This window comes from Homarus americanus, unplaced genomic scaffold (assembly GCF_018991925.1).
Source record: "Homarus americanus isolate GMGI-L3 unplaced genomic scaffold, GMGI_Hamer_2.0 scaffold26351, whole genome shotgun sequence".
Taxonomy (NCBI): domain Eukaryota; kingdom Metazoa; phylum Arthropoda; class Malacostraca; order Decapoda; family Nephropidae; genus Homarus; species Homarus americanus.
In genome coordinates this window covers 5,898,372-5,925,777 of record NW_024724368.1, presented here as the reverse complement: position 1 = coordinate 5,925,777, position 27,406 = coordinate 5,898,372, and the positions used below count along the sequence as shown (strand labels likewise).

The window sequence follows — 27,406 nt, the reverse complement described above, 5'->3', positions numbered from 1 at the left end:
TTAAATTGTGTCGCTATTTTACACTTCCAAATGGTCAAAATGGGGTTGAAAATGCTCAGAATAGGAAAATTTAATTAGTTTCAGTAGTTTATAACTTTGAGGCGCGCTGTCCGAAAGGAAAATAAAACAAAAAAACGTAAAATCACACCATGGTGCCTCAACAAAGTTCCTTTCATTGGTACCAGATATCAAAACAAGTACGTACATTCTATTTAATATGGCAGGGCGTCCAGGGGAACGAGCCCCTCGGCTAGGAAGGTAGGTTTCTTTGATTGATTGATTGGGTACGGTTTGTTATGTTCTAGTAAATGTCGCCTCTCTTAGAATACTAATGATAAGGATATGTGGAAAAAATTAACGATATTGAACAACGCCTTCTGGTGTTTGACATCACCTCCATAATTACCAAATTATAGGTCAGGTTGTTAGGTCGTGTGCATTCTCGCTTCCATTTTCGTGTTCAGGATCATGATTTTATTATCTCCACAAATTATGGTTTAATTCCATTACTTCTTTTGGTACTAATCGTGTTGACAAAATAATCTAGACTTGCGCATGCTCATTATACACAAGGGGCTCTCCGAGTACGGAGTCTGTGACCTTAAAAGAAACAAACCAACTATAACACTACTAATCAACTATGAATTAGCGTTGCTCCGACACAATGCACTTACCTCTTCAATCTGAAGATGTGACAATTCACTAAACGAAATTATTTAATTTTCACCAAACCACTTAATCGCCACACGACACAATAACACACCTCACTGGCCGCCGTGCTCAGTGTTGGTCTCGTACAGGACCTACTGTGTCACTTTGACAAACGTGTAACGTTGACTTAGTCTTTAGCTTACACTCCCACTATCCTAAGGTATTCTGCCATGTAATTTACTGATTTAAGAAATTTTTATAAGAAATTATCTATGTCATACATATTGATACAAATTTAAAATAAATTAATTGATTTAAGCAATATTTCTTAAAATATATGTATCAAGTAAAAGCATTCGAACACAGGTCAGCGTTGTTCCTTGCGCTTTTCATATATATATTTTTTTTTGCAGGAAATATATTTTACGCATTTTTTCCCGCATTGAAAAAATTATAATAATTCTTCCAGATGTTACACGCTTTTCTATTACAATTCTGTATTTTTTACTTTATAGAGATAAGATAAGAATATTTTGAAGCTTCATCATGGCCGCTTCTCGTGGTTGGTCATTACGTAAATTAGGTAAAATATCCAACTAAACACTTACCGTTTACGAACTCAAACTAATTGGAATATCCAACAAAGAGCAGCACTACAGTGACGATAATACCGGCAAATTAATGTAAAGGCCTTCAACTCACATAATAACTGTTAGTTAATAAAAAAGACGAACTTGAAAAAGAATACAAAAAAATTAAATCCGTCCTTTTTTGTTAATTTAACAGGAATATAATTATACATAACAGACAATGAGTGCTCTAAATGTACATTTTTGGGATCATATGATGATTAGCCCCAAAGCTTATTTCACTTACTGTAAATGTTAACCACTTGAAGCTAAGCTAACCTAACCTTAAACATCATCTACCCCGAGGACTCGTTAGGGTGTTTAACTAAGCGAAATAAGCTTTAGATTGATATTCAGATGATCCCATTTAACTTGTTACTTCTTTAAGAATAAGTGATGATGTGTGTTATTAAGGAATTAGTAGTACGCAGCTATCAAACAGGGAGGTACTACCGCCTGGAAAGATATTGGAAGCATAATGTGTTGTCTAATGGTAGACCCTGCTGCCATAAGGCATCACGAAAATTGTGACCGAGTCCCAGGTTGCTGATTTGTCTTCCTGCCTCATTTATACACAACTGCAGGGTCTCAATTGTCTCTCTTATTAGTGACAACACACATATATAACCGTACTCACTCTTGATCTGTTCTATTCGTTCTATTTTATTCTCCTGTGATGTCAGTTGACAATAATATTAAAGCGGGACCTTCTCGGATGGGTCCCACTGGTCGGGAAGGTTGTGGACCCCAGGGCCGACCTGATCATCATCAAGCTACTGGGGTCTCAACTGACGCCGCCGCAGTTCCTGGAGGATTAGCTTTTTTCACACTTCATTTTTCCAACATTCGCGGCCTGAGATCCAATTTTCCCTCGGTAACGAAACATCTGTAATAACTTCTGCACTCCCTTTCCCTCCTCTTTTCCAACCTGATAACTCTATAGCCAACTCTCAGCCTGATAAAGCCAATCTTTTTGGCACCTTATTCTCCTCTAACTCCATCAGACGATTCTAACTCTGTCCCTCCTACTCCAGCTCCTCCTACTAAACCTATGCACTGTCCTATAATATCCACTAGTAGGGTTGCTGGTGTGTTCTGAGGGAGTGTGCTGAAGTTCTTTCTCCTCTTTCGCCTTTGCCTCAAAACCCAGACTTTTCCTTCTTCTTGGAAGCATGCCTTGGTTCAGCCTATCCCGAAGAAGGGTGACCATTCCAAACCCTCTAACTATAGCCCCATTGCCCTAACTTCATCCCTCTCTAAGATTTTCGAAACTAGCTTGAACTCTCATTTTCTCCGTCACCTTGAACGTCATTCTCTTTTGTCGGGTCACCATTCAGTGTGGCTTTCGCCAGGCGAGATCTGCTGGTGGTCTGTTCTCCTACTGCACCCATCTTTGGTCATCCTCTCTTAGGAATTATGGGGAAACTTTCGTCGTTTGCTTTCCAAACTTCCCTCTTATGGTTTTTCTACCCCACTTTGTTCTCTAATTTTTAGCTTCCTTGAGAACCGATCCAATGCAGTCGTTGTCGAGGGGTCGGTCTCTCGCTCTTTCTCTACCAATCAAGGATTTACTTCTTCACACTACGACTAATTCTATCCATTCTTACGCTGATGATTCTACTCTTCACTCTTCTTCACATTTTCCCCTTCCCCCTAACTCTCAAACTAGATCTGTTTCTAGAGCTGATATCGTTACATCTATCAAAACGGATCTGTGCAGCATCTCTGAATGGGGAGGTAGAAACTTGGTTAAATTCATTAGTAATAAAACTCAGAATTTACCAATTACACTTTCCAAATTAGATGATCTCCCGCCAATCCCATTTCAGGACGCTATCATTCTGCCAATTCTAAAATAGATATGCTAGGCCTCACCATTTCCTCTCATACGTCATGGAAGTCACACATCCTCAACATTGCTAAAGCTGCCTCCCGAAAGCTGGGAATGCTGTACAGATGCCGTAGCAACTTCACTCCTGAGCAGTTGCTTCAAGTATATAAGGAATTCATTCGTACTGCTCTCATAAATGGGGTGGCTCTTCTTCTGTCCAACTGTTAGATAGGGTGGAATCAAAGGCATTTCGTCTTATTAACTCTCCTCCTTTATTTGATAATCTTTCTTCCCTTTCTCTTTGCCGCAATGTTGCTTCACTCTCTCTCTTTTACAGTTACTTTAACGGGCAATGTTCGGTGGATTTGGCATCCCGTGTACCGCCGGCAAGGCCGTGGGCTCGTAACACACGTAGTGCCCACGGTGCCCACCGTTTCTCTGGATTTCGGCCACACTAGAATAACCCGTTATAGTACATCCTTCTTTCCTCAAACAGCCAAACTGTGGAATTCTCTGACTTCTTCTGTGTTTCCACACTCATACAAACTGCCTCACTTAAAAAAAATGGTTTTCCGACATCTTCGTGGTATAGATTAATATAACCCATTTCTTTTATATTTTTAATTTCTTTGTATTCTTATTTTTTCGCCCCCTAGGCCACGTCGTGGGTCGATGACCTATGCCCAGGAGGGCTATTCCCCGTAAAAAAAAGTAACAAGTCCAATAAACATGAGTGTAAAGAGGGCGAACACAGCAGTACCATTACATTAGTATTAACAACCGAAAGAGCACAACAACAGAAGTACAGCAGCAAGAAGAAAGCTGCAGCGGGTGGCCAGGAGTGGGAAGTCCTCTCGTGTTCTCTCACGCATAGTTGATAAACGTGCTTATCTAATTGTAAACATGTATGGCAATTTTAATGACTAAACAACACCATCTTTATCATCATCATCGTCATCCTTTACAGTACGAGCGCAAACTTCATCAGCTCAGTAACAACATGACATTTGGTTGGCGTAACTCTATCTACGGCTCTGAGTACAGCAGCACGAGGACAGCATCACAAGTACAGAATCCGAAGCACAAAAGTACTAGTACAGCAGCAGGAAAGACAGTAACTCTAGCACAGCAGCAAGAACAAGGAAGGAGACAGACTGGTGAGGTTGACTGGGTGGTCACTAGCAAATGCGGAACTTCCCTATTTATACGATCCTTCGCCTCCTTCCTCTCCACTTGTTCTTGATTGTTTTGCCAAGGGCTATAATGAAACCTAGAACTGTTCTCTCTTCCACGGTTTGTGCTAGTAGATTGTTCTACAAGTCAACCACCCTCTGTGAAGTATTTCCGTATATCTCCTGAATGACGGCGAATTTGAGATATCTGTGTTTATAGAGCGTGACATCATATAAAAATTGACCTGGGTTTACGGGTTCTATACCTTTCAAGATTTTTAATGTATCTTATGACATCCGCCCTATCGTGTCTTCTCTGAAAAGTTGTTAGCCCTAAGACCTTCAGTTTGCAGGATAACTTAGTTGAAATCTCTGCAATCGACAAAAATAACATATTAGATATAGAGACATTGGGAGTTTCAAGGGAGGCCGTAACTAAGGTTGAGAGATAAACACGGAGTAGAGGTCTGTATACTGTAGATAAGTGGTGTACGAAACGTTTACAGGAAACGTCTGGCAGCGAAGCGCCAGGGCCATATTTTGGGCGAGCGGCCAGTCAGCCTGCTCGGCTACTGTGGCATTGTATTCTTTCATTATTTTCACCCAGTATTCAAGACGCCAGCGTCAGTTGTGAGGGAGGTGGTGCTTCATCTTTGAGGCATCCTAGCTTTCTATTATTCACTCACCTTTTAAGGTAAGAAGTTGCATCACTAGCTATAAGTCGTATAAATTCAAGTACTAACCGAACCCAACGTTGCTTAACTTCGCTGACCAGACAAAAAGCCGCGTTTCCCATGTGGTACTGTTGTAGTGGATCCCTCCCCTACAAACGCTTGTCGCTGAGTAGCCGACCCCGCGAATTCCCCAGTGTATGCCTCGTGGTCTAGGTCAACCAGCGCCGCCTTACATGACGGAGGTCAACTATTAAGCCACGCCTACCTCTGCTATATAAGACCTGACCTCGTGGTGACCTATCTCGCTCTTTCGACCTACACCAACCAGGAAGCAACACCTCATCCTCCACTCCTGCCTGGTGGTCCTCGCTCCCGCCGGCGAGCATGGCGACCCACAAGCTGGTCCTCCTCTGAGCATCCTCACCAACCAGCTCTCTCTACATCACGCTTGTAACCACGCTGCCACTTCCCAGCACCAAGCTGCATTGTACATCCAATACAACATGTATACAGAGAGCACATTGTGAGTTTCCTTTCTCCACCCCATCCCGAGTGTGAACCAAACAACCCGTACCCCACACTGTTATACCAACATCGACGAGTTACAGGTAAATACCTAACTATGCTTCAGTTATAAATACGGAGTAGCGTCTGGTTTCGTATTTGTGCCACAGGGCGCATATTCTCTACCACGATATACTGATAAGATCGATAAGTTCACTTCTTTTTTTGTGTGTATTTTAATCCTCTTCGCCACTGATCGGCTCGTTAGCGGCTTGGGCGATCGGTCACGTCTCTGATTACTTTTCCTTTTCATTTATAACAATTACTTGAGACAAGTGTATATTATGTATATGCCAAAAAAACTTGCATTATCAATGCTTTATATTTATTTCCCTGAATGTTTAATCTGTACGATTCTGAGGTAGTGTTCTGCTATCTCATGATTATCGTTTGGCCTCTTGTACGATAACATAACACCCTTCTCACGTGTGTCCGTGCTGAGGCTCGAACACTTAACATATTGGTGAGAGATATGCGCTACCAAGGTAGGTAGATAACAGGTAGCCTCACGCAGGCCTATAGGAATTCACTAATTGGCAACTGTACTCTCGAGATCGCTAAGCCACGCCCCTTTTGCCACTTCATGGGTTTGTAATATTGTGGTATTATTATATGTATAGATCCTTCCTCTAATAAAAATATCCCGCTTCTCCTGTTTGATGTAACTAAGTGAGCGGAGCTTAATAAGTGATGTCATCTCTAGCCAATCAGCGACGTTGGATCCAGCGGTCGCAAGTAAGATATTTATATTTATTTTATATATTTAATCAGTGGCTCCAATTAAAATAAAACAAAAAATCTCCATTCCATACATTTATTGTACAACTTTTAATATCACCATAAGCCTTCAAAAATACGTAAATAAAAATTTCATTTTTATTTTCATTAGCGTACATTCTATGGGAGTGAGGCTACCTGTTATCTACCTACCTTGCGCGCTACGGCTCTCTCCCCTGCTGATTATTGGCAGAGTTGGCAAACAGGTGAGCTTCACCTTCCACAGGATGCAAGGGGGTGCCCAATAAACTAGCCCTTGATATTCAATTTCATATTTCTCTGGCCACGGAATATATTTATACTGAATTTAACAGGCGTCCGTTTATAATTAAACATTAAACCAGTAATTACCTCTGATGTGACAAAACGTTTACATACCACAAAACGTCGTGAGTCTGGCAGCAAAATCAGATTCTTTAGCTTCGGAGCCACCTCTTGCGCGGGTGCCGCTGGCCAATGTCACATTTCATTTTCAGATTCGTTAGTACGCCAGCGTTAGTTGTGAGTAGTAGTCTTTGATCTTTGAGGCATCTTAGCATTCTAGTTCAGTCATATCAATTGTTTATAGGCTTCATATATGGTGTAAGTGGCTCCTCGGAATTGGTATTTATTGTCCAAGAGCTATGGGGGATTTTAATCACCCGTCTGAGGCTAAAAGGTTTGATGGTATTTTTTAAATGCATATTATATGAGTAAGTCAAAATACCATTTCTTACTTGATACAGCCTGGCCCAGTGGCGGCTCGTGAAAAATAAAATGGAGTGACTGCAAGCCTCACACAACAGTAGGATACACAAATTTGACCTACCTCAGGTATGAGTTGTAGTTGATGTCCACGAATTCCCAGGGCATGGTAGTAGTGTTGGTGGTGATGGACCAGTATTAATTGAAAATAAAGTCGGCGTGTCTGCTCTTCGATGTAGCAAAATTGTTTATTACTATTTCATTAAAATCCTTTATTTCTGTTATCATTTTATTTTCAATGGATATCACTGCTAAAGCAGACAGTCTGTCATTCTGATAAACACTGATGTTAAACTGGCGTGTATATTCTTTGTTCCTGCTTGTACTGTTCTGTTGAATGGATAAAACTGGTGTAGGTCTTCCTCTTGCTTTGATTTCAGTCTTTTCATTTAATGTCAGCTGGGAAAAGTTGATGTTTTGCAAATACTTCACTCGATTTTCCATCGTCAAAGGGTAATTAAAGAAAGCACGAGTTAACCACACCGTCCACACGCAATGTAAACACCAGACTGAGCGGCGCCAATTAATAACAGACATGAATCGTACAGCATTGACAGCAACTATGAAAGTAACTTAAATTTTGGTCTGATTTTAATGAAAATTCACTTAGCAACGTATTGAAAATAATTAAATAACATATAAAATGATATATTTGTTGGTAGTGTATTATTCAGCTGTCTCTCTAAAGGAATCATACGCCTGGCAGTGAGTGTCTGGGGGGGACTGCAGCCCTATGCACGAGCCGCCACTGGCCTGGCCAAAAATCTGTGGCAAAGGGCTAAAAATTTTACATATCAGTCTGAGAGCTATATTTTCTGTTAACAGGAATAGCTTGTCAAGATTAACTATTTCCGTGTATTTTTCTCATTTTATAATTAATATTGAAATATACCGTAATTTAGTGGTCAGTACTATAACTGAGTGATGAGGTTTTGTTGTTAAATGCTGCACTTTATTTCTATAAAATATCGCTATGGAGCTGTTAGTGATGAAAATCTGTTTTGCATTTCAACTGGCTGTGCAGTTTTAGAAAAAGTGAAAGAAGAGTTGACACATTGTACTGATATTGGCTAGAAGTGTGAAGAGTTCGTAGCAGGCTGCTATTATGATGCTACTGAGTGAATAACTTTGCAACAGAGGAAGTAAAAGTCAAGTCAGCTGGGAAAGATAAGAAGATCCAAGAGATACAGTAACAAGAGACCTATTATACCTAGCCACAAAAACTGATATTGACCTTTCTAAAGTTTTGAGTTTCCTTATCACCCCTGTACCTGCCTCTCTGGACCATCTTAATGGATTAATCAATAAGACAGGAAAGTCTGTACAGTACTCTTAAAGAAACTTAAAACGAAAGTAAACAGTCAGCCACCTTCCACAGTCGATGCTTGTGTTATAGATGTAATGTTTCTCAACAGATCTTTGTCAGATCTCCCTGCTACCTTTGGCTGAAGTCCTGCTGTCAAAGCTGTGTGCTCGTGCTAGACGTGTGGACTTTGTGTGTGATACTTGTACAAGTCCATCAATAAAAAACAATGAACAACACATGCGTGGTGCAACTGAGGTCAACGTTGTTATTGCTGGCCCTGAACAGAAACGACCAATAAACCTCAGTCAAGCACTGCTCATCCAGCCTATTCACGACATCACTCTTAAAATTCCTTGCAGCTGAATGGGAAAAGGGCAGCTACAAAATAATGTTAGACGGTCATGAAATTTATCTAGCACCTGAAATTGGCTGTCAGCATGAAGAAGCAGACACAAGAATTATTTTGCATGTGAACCATATCAAAGAAACCATGACAGACGCCCAGGTTAGTGTTAGAGCAAATGACACATATATTAGTGACCCTTCTTTACCATGTTGCCAAGGGTACTGGTACTACCAAAGTTTGGATGGACCTTGAATTTAGCAGCAACAACTCTCGTAGATGTATAGATGCTACTGCCCTTGCTGCTAATTTAGGGGAGACCATCTGCTCTGCCTAACAAGCAATACATGCTTTTACAGGATGTGACTACACATCATCATTCATTAGAAAAGGAAAGGTACACCCGTACCTTTTGTGTGCACTCTCTATGGGAAAGGAAAGTTTAAAAGTGTGAATGATGCAAGATTTGCTTTGTATAGGCAAAATAATGCACCTGCTACTCATCGGCATCCACTTAAAAATATTAAGCATAGTGATCCGAGCTTTCTTCCCCCATGGAGATCAGTTTTGACTGAAAAAAAATAAGCGTACAAACTATGAAGCATCAGCATGGAAGAAGGCAGACAGTGCAACTCCAGAAGACAGCGGCTGGGAACTCAAACATGGGCGGTACACAATAAAATGGTTTGAAGGTGATCAGGTTCCACAGGAAATATGTGTAGCACTGGATGACACAACCATGTTATTTACAGATGTTAGTGAAAAAGAATTAACGTGTGAATCATCAGGTGAGTCAAATTATGATTCTGGCTGATGTGTACTCACAAATGCTCAATTCATTCTGCTGTGTGGGTATGATTGAAAACGTGTGTAAATGATTGAAGGATATTAACTACTTAGATATTTTTCGTCAATCACGATTTTTTTAATTTGCCACAGACAGCAGCTACTTTACTGTGCACCCCATACTCATCCTGTAAGCGGTAGCTCAAAAAATATTACAGACTAGAGGTCACAAAGCGTGTTAATCAGACCCCAGTGGTCATGAAACTTGCGCAGTCTTAGTTGACGGTGTATGGGAATGATTTAAATCAAACTCAATCTCCCACTAGCAGCCATGGCGAGCATGAGTGACGAGTTTATTGAAATGTATAAGGGATTACCAACACTGCCTCTCAGTACAGATATGATAACAGATTACATGTCCCAACGAGAAGTCGAAACAGCATTAACTGAGAGAAATGTGAAAAAGAACTGGTTGGATATTTCGACAACAACCTGAATGCCTTTGACCTTGTGAGTAGGTGAATGAAACAGTTACGTAGGGCATTCACATACCTAGGCAGTGTGGCCTTTATAATAATCCTCAAAAGTGAGGTGCTTCCCTGTTTGGAATACAGTAAACCCTCGATATAACGGATCAGTTGGAGAAAAAGGTGGTTCGTTAAAGACGAAAGTTCGTTATATCGGATATATTAAATATTTAACCCAGAAAATAAAGAAGAAATACAAGTACAATACTAAATGTAGCTGTATTTACCTTTCTGAGGTTGAATCTGCAGTTGTTTTCTGGTGATGTTGAAGTGGCCAGTTCTAGGGAACAACATAAACTACCGAAACACTACACACTACTATGTACACTTTATACATAACATAGCACACTTTATACATAACATAGCACACTTTACACATAACATAGCACACTTTACACATGTTCGATAGGCCCACTTGGTTCGTTAAAACCGAAATTTGGTATATCGAGGTTCGCTATATTCGGGGTTTACTACTGTCACCCAATCTGGTCCCGCAAAATATGCTAGAGACTGTCAGTTGACTGAAAATGTCCAAAGAAAGGCCACCAGACAGGTGCCCTCATTACAGCATCTCAGTTGCCTGGAGAAATTGGAATGTCTGCAGTTGCCCAACTTATACTACAGTGTACCAGTACCTCCGAAGTTAATACTCACTGGGGAAGACAGATTAAGGTTGAAGAGGCCACAAGTTCAGAAAACGGTCAGGTGGAAACCTTTTCGGAATGAGTTGTGAACTTTTGGAACAGCTTGCTAGAGTGTGTTGTGACTGACACAGGTACAGATGCATTCTGAAGCCAAAACATGCCCAATACTTGCCAACAGTGTGTACGTGACCAGCAGCTAACAAGCCGACAAGTAGTGAATAGGGTAAAGTACAGTAAAGCAAAGATTAAGAAAATGTCTCGGAATTACACATAACTATATCTCCAATCAGTCGTGTAGATTGCAGGTAATTACGTCTCCCTGAAGTTTTTTGATTGAATTTTGTAGTTTTTATATACAGTACATGTATAGATTGTATACTGTATATTAACGATGTTAGTCTGATAAATCAATACACTTCAAGGATGTGGGATTTCTAAATGTATGGAAATTGTAGAGGAAATTGAGCATTTTTACAATAAAATTTTTCAGAGATTTTCATGAAGATTTTGTATTATAAGTTTAAGATAGCATTTAACCCTTTGTTTTATATTGTATTAGTAAAAAAAGAAAAGAAAAAAGATCACATCCCCACTGTAAAGTTGTTCCGAACTATACAGTAGTGGCTTTTTATGAAATTTTACTTTAGTGTGAAACATTGTTTTTATGTCATGATTTATTTCATCTTCAATTTTATTGATGCGCCGGATTCATTTTTACAGTTCAACATGTCTGCTTCACCTGACTCATCAAAGAAAGGATTATTGCAACCAGGTCAGATAATTCGGCCAATGATAAAGCCAAGTGATGTCCCAGCATTAGTTCTGAAGCTCTTTGGTCTTACCACTGTATCTGTCAAGGAGCTCAACAGTTATGATGACAAAAACTTCCATATAAAGGTAAAGGGAATTTTGTGAAGAATTATTGTACTATACTGTAGTTAGAAAGTGTGTAAAACAAATCTAACAGCTACCATGGTGATTACCTTAGTGGAAGCGTCCTCTCGGGTATTGAAATTTGGAATTTTTTCCCCCAAAGCGGACTGATTTTTCTCCTACAATAATAATTTAATTTGTACATTATGAATAACTCATTTCATTTAAAGGGGTGTTTGTGGTACAGCAGTAACATATGTACCTCTCACCAGTATATCAAGGGTTAGATGGAGTCCTGCTTGGCCCGGATGCACTGTATTTTTTTTTTTTTTTTTTTAACGGGCGTTAGCCCACCCGGGCCACAAAGTTTACAAACAGTGCGGCCAGGCTCGCAGTTGCAAGTAGCGACAGCACACTAAACTGGGTGCCCTTTGTCGCGCCTCCTAGCCACAGTCAGCCCGTAGCTTAACGTCAACATATCCCTCCTGGTGTGGAGTGGGGGTCAAGAGCCTCTACCTCCAGTATACCTGTAGGCACCCAGACATAGATGAAGGCATCGGTTCTGTATTCTGGTCAGCGTTGCAAGTGTAGTGTTGCATGCCGATGCATACAACTGACATCCATAGTCGAGTTTTGATCTGATCAGGGTCTTATACACCATTAATAAAGATTTCCTTTCGGCTCCCCATGTAGTACCTGATAAAACTTTCAGGGTGTTTGTGATTTTTAGGCATCTACTTTCAAGCTTGTTAATGTGTTTTTTCCACGTTAATTTCCAGTCAAAATGAATACCGAGAAATTTCATTTAAGTCTGAATTTTAATAGGAGTATGTAGTGGACGTCTCCCCTACAACTGCCTACAACTGCGTAGCCACAGCCACCAGCTGCTACCGCCTTCCCTAGCAACCAAACGAGCGGCGTCACCAGATGCGCCGCAGTATCCTAGCAACCGAGCCAAAGAACGGTTACTTCTCGGGTTTTCCCAACATGACTCATAGATGACTCACGGCTGCTGGGTATATAAGCTCTGTCTCTCCATTGAGATTCATTCTGGTCTCTCTTCTTGAACAAGCAACACCTCCTCCTCCGCCGCTGCCTGGCGGCCCTCGCTTCTCCTCGCCTGCCTGGCGGTCCTCGCTCCCGCCAGCGAGCATGGCGACCCACCAGCTGTCCTTCTCTGAGCTTCCTCACCAACCAGCTTTCTCATTCTGGCCATTCTTCCTGAACACGCAACACCTCCTCCAGCAAGCTCCACGCTGTCCAGCTTTCATTCAACCAGGAGGCCAGCAACAGGCAACATCTTCTCTAACGAAGCTCCTGCACATCTACCTCCTTCAACACGCTACTCACCGAACGTCTCTACTGAGCAGTTCCTCACCACACGGCACCTCCAGCACCAGACTGTCTATCATATAACTTATATTATACAAGAAAACCACCTTAGAGTTTCCATCCATCCTGAGTGCTAGACAACATTATACCACGAATTCCTACAAGTACTGTATCATTTAATTTCAATACAGTACTGTACTGGGTTATTTACGTTACATTTTTTGGTGAAGACCACTTCTACTGTCTTCTCAACTGAGAACCTAAATCCCCATTGTTTTGCCCACTTCTCGGTGACTTAAAGGCCAACCTGCACCCTTTGTGCAGACCATGATCGCCAAAGTGCGCAATCGTTGGCAAACAATGAGAATTTGAGGTCACTTAGGCCGGGTACCGGTGATAGGAAATCATTAATCATTATCAGAAATAGTGCACGACCCAAGACGCTGCCCTGTGGGACTCCGTTTTCTTGGACAAATGTGTCCGACATTGTTATTTTTTTTATTTGATGGAAAAAGTTCCAGTTCGCTATGTCATGTCGTAGGCTTTTTCGATGTCTAAGAATACAGTACTACAATTAATGTTTCTTTTCTGCAAAGGGACTTTGAGATGTCTGTTTCAAGACTTATTAAATGATCTAGCGTGCTTCTACCTTGGCGGAAACCACACTGTCGGTCATTCAATAAGTTGTTATTTCCAAAAAATACATTAGCCTACGTTTTGTCATACGTTCCTTGACCTTACACAGACAATTTGTGAGAGCAATCGAACGGAACGAGTTGGTGTTCGTAAGGCATCTATCCCTCTTGGGGATTGGTATGTCATGGGCAAAGTGCCATGAGTTTGGAAACGTTCTAGACGTCCAGATCTCATTGCACACTTCTAGCAGCTTGTCCAGGTTTCCTTGGTCAAGGTGTTTAATCATTTCGTATCGAATACCGTCAGGTCCAGGAGTAGAGCCCTTGCCTTTTTTTTAGAGCTAAGGGCCAGGGGCAGCCAGGCCAGCTGCTTACACGAGCCGCGGTTCAAGGCTCAGGTAGGCTAGCATTGCACGCTCGCTGATTGGTCTGTATAGGCCTACCCGCTGGCACAAGGCAAGCTCTCTGATAGGCCTGTATAGGCTGATGGGTAGACGTTGATCCATGAGAGGACCTCAAAAGGGCCATGTTGTCTGTGACATCATCATTTGACTTGTGCTTGTCTTGCCAGACAGACAGATTTGTAGTGGTGTGCTCACTACATCACAGTCCTCCCCCCCCCCCCCGTTCTTAAAAAAGAATTTGAATGTCAGGATTTGTCTTTAATTTGACACATTTGCAGGGGACAACATATCAACAAGATGCCTTTGTGGGAAGACGATGTCACACTATCTGCCGGAGGTATACAGTACAGTATACCATTCTGCCCTTCCTGTAATAGATCAGGAGAATGCTTAAAAGAGTGGAAGAAAAGTAAAATTATATCACCCCATAGCATGCAGTGCCTTGCAGTGGTCTCACAATATAATTCCTTTTACCTTCACTCATTGTTCAGTCTGACTTCCACTTGTGAGATCCTCTTTCTCATTCTCCCTACATAATCTTTTCCCACTTACTGTTGCTCATGTCATCTTATTTCACTATGTATTCAGTGAACTGTTCCTTTTTCATTCCCTTATTGTTTCACAATTTTAGCAAGACAGTAATGCTGTACCATATTGCATTAGATATCAATTGTAGTTACTGTATTACTCTTGTACCTAATTTACTAAAATTTTAACTGGGTGATTCTTTTAATCCACAGGTAGAGTCAAGTAAAAACAATCAGAATATTGAAGAACTGTCTCCAAATGGATATGTGCTGAAAATTCTAAACTCCATGGACAGTAAGAATGAGAAGATTGTCTCAGCACAGAATCAGATGATGCTATTTCTTCATTCCCGTGGCTTCAATGTCCCTAAGCCTCAGAAGAATATTCATGGAACTCACATGATCATTGAAGAGATCAACTTTCCTGTTGATGAGTTTGTTGAAAATAATGGTAAGGGCTCTCAACATACATTGCCATACTTGTATACTGTATATTATGATCCAATATGTTCTTGATCAGTTTTAAGACTTAAATGTTAGTAGGCATTTAATTCCTTGTGATTGAAAATGTTCGTGGGAATTATTGTGTCTGTGTTAGAACCATGATCGATTTTTTTCTTCACAGAGTAGTAAAGGAAAAGTTCCATCCAAAATTTTACTGCTTTCAAATGGTTCCATCATATCAATAGTTAATAAATAATTATTGCTATACAGTATGATGGATCTATTCTGTTGTATTGGATTCCATTATTAATTTTAACATTGCTTTAGTGTTGTCTTCTTTATACAGGTTAAACCTCCCGAATCCGGTACTCTATTGTCCGGCACCTCCCGTCGCCCGGCAAAATTTTAGTTTGCCAGATGGCCGTTAGTACCCACCAGTGCTAGTATCCATGGTTCGGCATACTCTTTGTTTACATCTGGTTCTCGTGGAGCTTGGTGCACTCCTAGGTATTTCAAGTGTTTCTGTAATATTTCTCGTTATTTACCCTTATTATGCATCCTAAGCGACCAACAGGTGATACTGACAAATGCATACAGCTGACCACAGATTTAATAGAAGGCCTGGAGCAGAGAAACATATTTACCAATCAAGAAATCATGCATCTCTACCTAATGAAAGACCGTCTCATTAAAGGAGGAGGGTGGTGAGTCACTGAGACTCTGCGGCTGCCTCCTCCTGCTCTGACTGGGGTTCGTCCGCCGCTGCTTGCTCCTCCTCAGTTGTTGGTGGGAATGTCTCAGCAGCAACCGCACCTGAACTGGCAGCTTCACCAGTGATCTTTATGTTGTGGAAGTTATACCAACGCTTAAATCGTTGAAACCAGCCTCGACTGACCGTAAAGGTCTCTTCCTTCGATCCTTCACCCTCTTCTTCCTTTAAGTCTTCAAACAAGGATCTGGCCTTATGCTAGATAACCATAAGGCTCACAGGCATTGCATTGATTCTGGTCCTCCATCCACATTGCCAGCATCTTTTCCAGCCTTTCTATCACAGTGCTTCTAGTACGAGTCGTTTTAGTAGCACTCAGAGAAGAACCACTCCCAGCACTAACCTTAATCTTGTCAGCGTTGGTCTGGATAGTACGCACCGTTGTGGAGGTTAGACCAAGCACAGCGGCTATGTCCACAGCACGTTCCCCTTTTTCAAATCGGGTTAATACATCCATTTTCGTAGCAAGGGTAATGGTCTTACGTTGCCTCTTCACTACACTAGCATCAGTAGCACTTGATGGGCACTTGGAAGCCATTTCGAATGGTTAGAGTACAGTTTTAGAGCAAAAGCACTTAAGCACACACGAATGATGTGAAGTTGTAACAGAAACTGGCTTGGTGTTGCTTGGGGATGCTGTGACGTTCCGCGAGTGAGGGCAGCGCACTAAGCCGAAAGAGTGTAGCGCAGCCAGACAAGAGCGGGTGATGCGCCGTAGAAAGTAGTCCGTGACGACGCAAAACGCCGTAGTATCGGATCACCGGGACGTTAAACTAATTTTTTATCTCTAAAGTTAAGCGACGTAGTACCAAAACAACGTTAAGCGAGGACTTACTGTATTTCTTATGGTGAAAATTTATTTACTTAACGTTGTTTCGTATAACGTCACGTTTTCAGGAACATAACCCCGACGTTAAGCGAGAACTTACTGTACTTCCCTTAGAATTTGTTAAAATAATGCTATTGATTTGTTTTCACTTCTGTACTGCACAGTACCTATACAGGGGGTATATGCATTTACAAATTGTATATAATTAAGATTAGTTCTATTATAGTCTTTCCAAGTACAGTAGTTATATATTAACAACTTGATATTTGGTTTGCTTTTAAATTTGTTTTCTTTCCAATACCTTTCATTTCATATTAAGGTTTAAAATTTTTTTAATCAAGAGTGTTTTGGCTAGGAGAGGGGGGTGGATCATTTCAAAGTGAGGATGATCATTTGGAGATACACTACATTACTCTTCACCTTTTCAATCATTGTCCAAGTTTTTATCATACATTACTAGTTGTAGCAAGCAGTAGACCATGTTCAGTAAAACCAAATGTCTGTTTCTAAGATGATTTCAGGTTAGGATTTCTTCAGTCATCAGCAAGTGAAGACTTTAACTGCAAAATTACATAAAAAAAATTTAGAATGGTAATATTTTTATATCTGCTCGGTCCACTGTATATTGTATTTTTTTTAATAAAATTTGCTCCTTTCAGAAATTGAAAAGCAAAATAATCAGTACCTGGTAAGGTTGCTGACATTCATTCCTGGGAAGATTCTACATCAAGTTCTATACACTACTGATCTCGCTTATGAATGTGGTGTGTTCATTGCAAAATTAGACAATGAACTTATGGTAAGGCAATTGGGTTATAATTGTTTCTTTTTGTATTGTTTTGAAGACGTGGATGTGACAAATGCTAGATCGAGATAAACAGAGTTAACTAAGGTCGTATAGACATGATGAGAGAATGAAAAGCTTTCATTGAAAGCAAAGAGAGTATTGTGGTTTGATGTGGATGGTAAAAGAGAGAAGGGAAATACAAAACTGTATAAGCTTGGGCATCTGCAGGATTTTTTCCAGGGGGATGGGGCAAGAAAGCGAGACAAGACCTGTCATATCAGTATATACATCTGAATAAAAGTGTTATCAAATATAATCGAGTTGCTTTCGAGGAATGTATGATCAGCAATATCACATATCAGTGTTATCACCAAATTATTAATCATTACTTTTTGTGCCACCATGTTTGAGTTTCACACAATGGCACTAATTTTCATTCCTAACCTCATGGATGGCCCCAACCAAACATACAAAGGGTGACATTATACAGCCCTGGAACACATACTTTTTTACTTTTACTTTAATCCTCTTTGCCACTGATCGGCTTATTAGCTGCTTGGGCGTTTGGTCACATCTCTGTTACACACTGTTGGCAAGTACTGCCTCGAGAATGTATCTGTACCTGTGCCAGTGTTGGTCAAGTCTAGTCTTGAAAGAGCTCACACTCAGTGCAAACGCAAGGTGTAAATACCTGCCTGTATTATCTAGGTGACCCAGATAAAAAGTTTACAGTTTCTAAATACTGTATGTAATGGAAAAGGTCAGAAATGAAGAGTGTGTTGATGGTACAACTGTAACACGCATATCTCACCAATACAGTATATCATGGGTTAGAGTCCTGCGTGGCCTGGACACACATGGGAAGGGTTTTATCCAGTGTGACCCTATCAAACATCACAAGTTTACTCTGGGTACTCTGGTTTTCTTTTATGCTAACACTGGAGAGACCAACCACCAAACAGCTAGTAAGATGATAAGAGGTGAAAAAAAAAAGCTTAGGAGGGAGAAATATAATAGATATATAGTTTAGCAGCAGTCTGTAAGAGTAAACTTATACCTGTACTATAAAAAAAGTAGTTCTTAATTATTTCACTGTGGCTGGTTTATGACCCAGCACCCACTTCCTGTGTGGCAGGGTTTTGAAGATATTTGAAAAAAATATATATACTGTATATATTTTTCTCATATTTTGACTGACAGTGAATAGATTATTTATCTGTGATTACAATATAGTACACATAATTTATCTCAAAACAGTTGTCCCTACTGATGCTATGCAGCATTTTCTGGTGTATGAGTTTGCTTCAGTGTTTTTTCAATATTAATTGAGTTTTCTTTCTTCCATTTCACCAGTAGTACAATAGTATACATCACCAGTAATATCACCAAGTGCATATGAATCAATACTGTTCAGAAAAAGAACATAATCTGGATTATCCTCCACAGTTGTACTCAGTGTTTTGTTGTCATACAGGTCACCCTGTCATCTTGAAGAGTACTGCCCCATACGTACTTAAGAAGTACAATGTAATGACTGCTATATGACAACAAATAGTAACATCCTAAAGTCAAAATATTTCAATAAGACATCTTAAGCATGAATTTTGAAAGCAAGAAATGCCATATGTATCAGCTGGAGTTAAAGAGGAAATTTATTAATTTAGCATTTCCCTCAATTGTTCATAAATGAGTGACCATGCAGCTGGTGCACTGCTAGTGCTTGATAAATTAAGACAGATTATCATTATATTTTTTGCAGAAATTTCAAAATGAAGACTTAAAATCAAGACAGTTTATCTGGATGCTGGAAAACACCCCTGAATTGTCCAAATTTATGTTTGCTGTAAGAGATGAGAAGCACAACAAGTTGATCCAAGAAATATTAGAGGCATGGAAGATGAATGTTATGCCACTAATTCCCAGTCTAGAGAAAGGTAGGACTGATTTACCTTTCCTTGCAATATCTATTTAAAAAATTTATATTCTGATCATAACTTTGTGGTCTTAAAGGATTACCATATAGATCATGACGTGTAGTGATGTGATGTTGAGGCTTACATTGGCCAGGGCTGACCCATTTTGTGTTCTCAGAAAGGGGCATAGGAAACAAATTGTCAAAGCTAAAGGTTCATAAGAGTCTGGCTCCAACTTGGTGCATCCCAGAGTGCTCAGAGAGTTTTGCAATAAGCTTGTTGGGCCACTGAAGATCTTGAAAGTGAAATTCTTACCATTTATTAACCGTATAATCTCTTGATGGTAACAGTGCCTCAAGGATTATGCTCTGAAGCTCACAGTCCTTATCATAATGTGATGTGTTTTATTGTTATAGGATGGCATTTCATTCTGGTGCCACTGTGAACTTATCAATACAGTACATTAAAACCTCACTAATTCGCCCTCCACTGATTCAAAGTACAGTACCAGCTAATTTGTAAAAATTTGTTTTGGTGAATTATTAAAAAACTTTTAATTTTTTTTTTACAATACAGTATATCTGATCAGTAATATTACATTAAGGTTTTTTCATCAAATTACTTACATCGTGTGACAAAAAGTTAAAATCTGATCAGATACAACTTCCACTACCTGCATTTTATCCATTTTTGAGATTCTAAGAAAATTTCCAGAATTCTTGTTTGCGTATCCGTATGTGCAGGATTGTATACTTGTGAGTGCATTAGATTGTAATATATAATTTATCATGAATGTAGATTGAATGTTTTATGTGTAGTCTCCATAATATTATAGTATTATTCTTCATTTACTGTAATGTATCCAGCATTCATGATGGATATCTTCTATCATCAGTAAACTGACAAAGACTTTTCTATTACCTAGGTATGATCCATGGAGACTTCAATGAGCAAAATATTCTTGTTAATTCTGAGCCTCATGACTCCACAACATTCCACATTAATGGTCTTCTTGATTTTGGAGACGTACAGCATGGATGTTATGTGTTTGAGTTAGCTATAGCTATAATGTACCAAATGATTGAAGTTACATGTATGCCCCCTATTGAATATGGGGGACACATAATAGCTGGCTATCTTACCCAAAGGACTATTTCTGAAGATGAGTGGAATATACTTAAGGTGAGTTTTTCTTCTTTTAATTTTCACTTTTTTATGAGTGAATATTTTTCTTTTTCTTTTTTCTTTTTTCCTCTTCACCACTGATCGGCTGGTTAGCCGCTTGGGCGATCGGTCACATCTCTGTTACGCACTGTTGGCAAGTGCTGGGCATGCACCGGCTCCTGAATGTACCTGAACCTGCTCCAGTGTTGGTCAAGTCTTGTCTTGAAAGAGCTCACACTCGATGCCGTCACAACACTTTCGGGTAGATTGTTCCAAGAGTTTACAACCCTCACTCCGAAAAGTTTGCCCTCACAGTTTTCTGGACTTGCGGTTTCTTCAATCTTGAGCCGTGACCCCTTGTGGGGCGAGCGTCCGCCAGCTCCAAGTAAGGACACTCGACTGAGCAGTGCCCCTTGAGATGCTTATACACCTCAATTAGGTCACCCCTTGCCTGTCTGTAGTATAAGTTAGGCAAGTTCAGGTGCTCCAATCTCTCAGGGTAGCTGAGGTGCCAAAGTGCAAGCACCAGTCTGGTGGCCCTCCTTTGAACATTTTCAACCAACTGACAGTCCCTAGCATATCTCGGGGACCAGATGGGGTGACAGTACTCCAGATGGGGGAGGACTTCACTCTTGAAGATCGTTACGAGGGACAAACCGTATACCGGTAGATATCTGAACGACCTTCTTATAAGACCCAATAATTTATTTGCCTGATTTACCTTCTCACAATGGCCCGAGAACTTCAGCTCATTGTCAACATACACACCTAGGTCCTTCTCACAATCAGTCTCAAATAGTGCAGTTTCTTCATCCCGTTGGGACATATGATACGCCTCCTTACCGTTGGTATGCCCCAGGTGCATCCTCTTATACTTCGTGACATTGAATCTCAGCAGCCATTTCTTCGACAATTCTTGAAGCCCACAGAGGTCCTTCTGCAGCTCTTCACAGTCCGCTTGGTTCTTGATTTCCCGAAATAACTTGGCGTTATCGGCGACATTTGTATGGAGGAATGTACAACGTCAGGCATGTCATTTATGAAGCAAACAAACAACAGTGGGCCCAATACACTGCCCTGTGGTAAACCACTTGTGACAGGTACGGATGATGATTTCATGCCATTAATCACCACACACTGTTTGCGGTCAAGTAGAAAGTCTTCTATCCACGCTAGGACATTTCCCCGAATTCCATACCCTTCCAGTTTGATTTTCAGCCTTTCGTGGGGTACACTGTCGAAAGCCTTGGCAAAATCTAGGTAAATATTGTAAATATTACCCCCTCGTTCCAGAATAAGGGTCCAAGTGTCCAATACCTTGAGCAATTGTGTTAAACAGGAGCGCCTCCGCATAAAACCGTGTTGGCAATCCTTTACAATGCTGTTTCGTAGTAGATGTTCCATTGCGGCATCTCTGATAATATTCTCAAGTACTTTACATATTATGATGTTCAGGTTCACCGGTCTATAGTTGTTCGTGGAGTGACGATCGCCCTTCTTGAAGATGGGGCTCACATAAGCCACTTTCCATTCACTGGGGACCTTTTGTTCATCCAGGCAGTTACAAAACAGGATCTTCAGGGGCTCAGAAAGCTCGTTGCACAACTCTCTTAGCACTCTAGGATGCACCATGTCAGGGCCAGGACTCTTATGGACCTTTAGCCTGGACAGTTTATTTCTAATACCCTCTTTTGTGAACACAATGTGGGTCGGTGCTGTGTCGAACCGTCTGTCCTCAAATGCAGGAAGGTTAATTGCATTCTCTTTTGTGAACACCGAGGAAAAGAAGCTGTTCAATACCTCAGCTTTATCCTGGTCAGAATCTGCATAACTACCATCTTCAAGCCTCAGGTCTGATACTCCTACTCGCGTTTTTAATTTCGACTTTGTATAGCGGTAAAACGCCTTTGGGTTTGACTTGACCTAGCTTGCAACAACCTCTGGAACTCCTTTTCAGCCCTCCTACACTCTATCTTTGCTTGGTTTCTGGCTCTTGCATACATCCTCCTGTCCTGCTTATCGTTTGACCCAACCCACGTCTTGAATTTCTGGGTATTCTTCTTAAATCTGTCGACCACCGCATGGTTCATGTGTAGGGATCCCCTCGTATTCCTAGAGGTACTGGGTTTGGTCTTGGGTATATATTTATCGATCAAATGGGTCACTTTACTAGTTATGATATTCAGCGTAGTGTCTGCGTTCTTGTGCCTTAATGAGTCAGGCCAGTTGATACCTCTCATCTCTTCCCTCATCCCGTTGTAATTTCCCTTGTAATATTTGCACCTTGGCCTGGCCTTATCCCGAACTAGGTAACAGTTAAATCTGAATGACAACACTTCTGTATATGGTGACTGGTGCCAACTGGGGCAAGGTGTTCCAGTTTGGCCACCATACCCTCCTTGTTTGTAATGATGAGGTCAAGTGGCTTGGGTGTTTGCTTCCCTCTGTAATGTGTCGGGTCTCTAACATGTCGCCATAGTTAAAGTCCCCCATGATAAGGAGGTGGCTAGGGTTGAGCATCACCACATTGTCTATTAAGGCTCTTAAGTTCCTTTGATTTAGTGGGCCACAGTTTGGGGATCTGTCGATACACCCAACGATAAGTAAGTCCCCTCCCTTTAATTTAATTTTACACCACTTGGACTCTTCAAAAACATCCTCTCCCTGTACCCTCGCCTGGCTGGCTCTAAGGTCTTGCCTAGCATAGATAACCACACCCCTCTTGGGGTCCTGGGGGTCTGGACCCCCCTTTGATCAGAAAATTCCCATGTACTCAAGCATTTTTGTAGAGTAAAAAGTAATTACTACAGTATTGATCTCAGAATATCTCCTGATAACAAGTGCACATGGCATCAAAATGCCTGTGATATTGATCTAATTAAAAAAACTACAAAATTAGGGGGGCTTATAGTGCCCCCCCCCCCTCCCAAAAAGCTGGGTGGGCTCACTATGCTTGCCGTATTCCCCACCCACAATTCTTGGATCCACCCCTGGGGATCATTAGGATAACAAGATATACCAGTATGTTTATTGTCCAAGCCACATCATTTCTTGTCCACCATTCGTTCTCCTAATTATTATCGGGCACATCCCACCCACTGTTTCTCAACACTCACATCAATGCACTGACCCACATTGTGTTCTCAGAAGAGGGTATAAGAAATAAATTGTCACTAAACGTTCATAAATTCCCTGGCCCTGAAATTTTGCATCCCACAGTGCTAAGAGAGTTGTGCAATGAGCTTGTAGAGCTACTTAAGATACTGTTCTTTAAATGCCTGGAGGAGCAAAAGATCCTCAGTAACTGCAAAATGTCTTTTGTGAGTCCTATTTTCAAGCAGGGCGATTACCATTTCACGAATATTTATAGACTAGTGAGCCAGAGCAACACTAAATGCTCATAGAAAGTATCATTTATTTCCTCATGTGGCAAAAGTTTTCAGGCTATTCTTGACAGCACCACCTTCAGTATGTAAAGGTCAGAGGTCTTTTAGCAGGCTTAAGCTTTTGAAAACATCCCTGCGAAACAGAACCTCAGAAAAACGGTTGGATTATCTTATACTCATAGCATGTGAAAACGACATAACTGATCAGTTAGATCTTCAAAAGATTGCCGATAATTGGAAGCTTAAGAAAACTAGGAGAATTAAATTTAATTTCTATGAATATGTTAATGCTGCTGATTTTATCCAAGCAGTAAATTAAAATACAGTATATATATTTATATTCATAATTTCTTTCTACGGGTATTTGAATAAATTTTTTACTTTATCCATCAAATTTCTATGCTAATGTCAAATAATTAAACAGTCAATTAAGAAAATTTTTTAGTTCGCTTGTCATTTCTTTTTTTTAATTCTCATTACGTATGTAGTTGGTCGAATTGGATAGGCTGAGTGGCGAGTTGGTAAAAAAAAATAACCCCCCTCTAATCACCACCACTTCGGGCCATCCCTGTACAGATACAATCTGGAGTCAATACATGCCCAGTACTGTACTTGCCAACAGTGCACACCGCCCAAATGGTTAATGACCAGATCAGTGGTGAAAAGGATAAAAGTAAAATAATTTTATCTTGATTATCTCTTCCAAGCAGCCTTATAATGCATGCCATTCTGCCTAGGTGTCTGATAGTAGACAACCCCTTACAATGGTACAGTATATACAATATAAGTTTCTGGAAAGGGGGGACATTATTTTATTTTCATCCAGTGGTGTAAGCAGGGGACGAGCATAGCGACATATTTTATGGCCAATATGAGTACTTCAACGCATTGGCATATGATTCAATCACTCAAACTTTTTTAAATGCAAACTAGTTGTGTTGGGTTGAATGAGTCCAGGGCAGTAACCACTATACAGTATATGCTACTGACCCCTTAACTGGCAGCTGAGGCTGAATCTTTCACTGACCCATTCCTCCCCATTGCAACTATCCCCCATGAAAAGTTGGATTAGATGTGAAGGTTGCCTACTCAAGGTAGTAGATCTATAAAGCCTGCTGTGTCAACCTAGTCAATAAACATTTCAGTGCAGTCTAGCTTCAATTCCCAGCTGCCTAGTTCAGACAGCAAATGCTTCCTAACAGCTTTGTCGGCTATCCTTGGTCAATTTACCTTACTTTTTACCATTGTTATTTATCTGCACTGTCTCGACACACAAGAAAATGTATACAGGTATCCCTCTCTAAACAAACATTTGAGATACAAAAATTCACTTATACAATACCTGTACAGTGAATTTCCTAAATTGCCACTTCTTTTTCGTGTTATGAAAGCTTCCCCATATATGTGAATTTAAGTACTGTACCAGCAAAAAGTCAGCTGTGGCGGCCACATCCACTCTCCTTACCAGGCTAAGGTGTAAGCTATGTTATAGATATTTTTCAACTTGTAATTTTGAGTAGTTAGATGCACATACAATCCTACATACAGAATGTGCAAATAAAATAATGATCATCATAAAGTCAAAAACATAAAAAGGGAAAAATATTTCTTTGTACACCAGCGAGAGTTAGCAAGCTGAGGTGTGAGCTATGTTATGGTTATTTTCCAACTCATAATTTCAGGTAGATAAACTTAACTTTAATTTTTTTTAATTAATTACAGTACATACATAATACTACATTCATAAGGCAAAAAAAAAAACTATCACAAGATCAAAAACATAAAAGGAATACAGTATAGTCTGCATTTACGCGGTCAATTGAACCCGTGGAGGTCCGCGTAAAACGAGAAACACGTAAACGAAATAACAGAACATATGGGATTAATTGAAATAGAGACTGGGCAGACTCCCAAACGCCACTTTTTCCGACACAATACATACCTCGTAGTAAAAATAACATCATAATTTTATGATGGTATTGACACACACATAATATCTAAATATAAAATGCACTACTGTACAAATATAAAGGTGTTTAACACTTACGTTAGTAGAAGAGATGGGTCGGCACACGTGGATGGCGGCTGGTTCCGAGGCAGAGGGCAGATTAGTGGCCCTCCGGTGAATCACTATCACTATTCACAGAGGTTTGCAGGGCCTCCCTGACAAACCCCTCAAAGTCCATATCCTCACTGTCACTATCACTGACTTGGGCTGGCTGTGGTTGTGGTGGGTTGCGCGCGAAGAAGTCCGTAATACTACGTTGACGACTAGCATTGATGTTGTCGTGATACATCTGGACATACGGCTCCATAATTTTTGACAGAAGGTTATTAGCCACTTCATACCGATGCTTGACTGTGTCTTTGTCTTGGATGAGCTTGATTTTCTCCCCCAACTCGATGACTTCCTTCACATAACCATGGCTTGGTCCAGGTAGTTCAAGGTTTCTCGGGGGTGGTGGGGGTCCAGCGGAAGCCATTGTGAGGGGAATAACGGGCTCAAGAGAGAATAGTATACGCGGGTTTACTGAGAACAATGAGACTGGCCCAGCTAGGTCAGCGACTTCTTCCCTCTGGTGGCAGGGCACGTCTTGTTACATTAGACCAATCACAGCTAGCGGCGGAGGGAGGTAAGGATGCGTGGCCCAATCACAGTCCGATACGTCATATGACGTCAGCAATAACGTAAGAGCGACCTAATGCGCACCCTCCAGGCGCCGCTTCCCGCGTAAATGATGGAATGAACTGCTTAACTTAAAATTTTCATTCTGACAAGGTGCCGCGTTAATGACCAAACGCGTAAACCAAATCCGCGTAAATGCAGACTATACTGTACAGTACTATAAATTTATTTGTTGGAGAGTGGGGAGTAAACTAGATTTTGGACCTTGTTGTGGAACCAGTGGCATACCCAGAATTTTGGCAAGGGGGGAGGGGGGAACTTTAAATGAAACATATACCTCGGTATTGTTGAAATATAAGATAATTAATATTTTTCTGTACATTCATGATCAGCATACCGTTTAAATAGTGATGCTATTATTTATATTTATTTTGTTATTATTATTTTATTACAACAATAAGAATGAATAATTGACAACAAATATAGGATATTATGAGTGTATTTATAATTTTCAGGAATGTGTTGCTGCGCGTTTTGCTCAGAGTCTCGTAATGGGCGCATACAGCTATGAGCAAGACCCTGGAAATGAATACCTGCTTGTCACTGCTGCTAAAGGGTGGGATATACTTGCTAACTTCTGGAAAACTCCAAAGGAAGAGATCATTAATCAGTGGAATGAAAGTATCAAATCCTATCAAAATAGACACAGTGTACCAAGCATGAGGCAATTACAATGACAATGTACGTATTTCATTACAATTACTTTGCATGAGTTCATTTACAACTATGTTTGTCAAACGAAGATATTTGGTTACAATTGCAATTATATTAATTTGAAAAATTTAAAACTTTCCTCTCTTAAATAATATTATTTTACACAATAATAAATGCTTCTGAGTATAAAGACATCACATTAAGCAACCTAATCTACACAAAGTCATGTACAGTACAGATATCCTCTTATTTATGATGAGATTATGTTCACAGGTTGAAAATTCGTAAATCAGGATTATAATCACTCATAGGAGCAATTTTGGTTTGTGCAGGACAATAAGACCCTTGTTGTTGA

General features: G+C 40.4%; 1 protein-coding gene across 4 annotated transcripts; it reads left to right on the top strand.

Moving 5' to 3' along the window:
* Positions 1-4,816: 4,816 nt before the first annotated feature.
* LOC121864229 (hydroxylysine kinase-like) lies at positions 4,817-27,406 on the top strand. Of its 4 annotated transcripts, none has more exons than XM_042363275.1 (7): positions 4,817-4,977; positions 11,369-11,545; positions 14,633-14,870; positions 17,121-17,260; positions 19,008-19,182; positions 20,087-20,343; positions 26,853-27,406. In XM_042363275.1, the coding sequence occupies exons 2-7, from the start codon at positions 11,375-11,377 to the stop codon at positions 27,072-27,074; spliced, it is 1,203 nt and encodes a 400-aa protein (XP_042219209.1). In that variant the 5' UTR covers positions 4,817-4,977; positions 11,369-11,374; the 3' UTR covers positions 27,075-27,406. The 4 variants fall into 4 exon arrangements, with proteins under 4 accessions (XP_042219209.1, XP_042219210.1, XP_042219207.1 ...); XM_042363276.1 differs by lacking the exon at positions 4,817-4,977 and adding an exon at positions 5,429-5,565; XM_042363273.1 differs by lacking the exon at positions 4,817-4,977 and adding an exon at positions 6,382-6,504.

Bases quoted from the DNA above. Each gene is read 5' to 3' on its own strand.
- LOC121864229 (XM_042363273.1), top strand. From the start codon at position 6,421: ATGGGAGTGAGGCTACCTGTTATCTACCTACCTTGCGCGCTACGGCTC. The intron at 11,546-14,632 runs GTAAAGGGAATT...TTTAATCCACAG, and splicing joins ACAAAAACTTCCATATAAAG to GTAGAGTCAAGTAAAAACAA. The intron at 19,183-20,086 runs GTAGGACTGATT...TCTATTACCTAG, and splicing joins AATTCCCAGTCTAGAGAAAG to GTATGATCCATGGAGACTTC.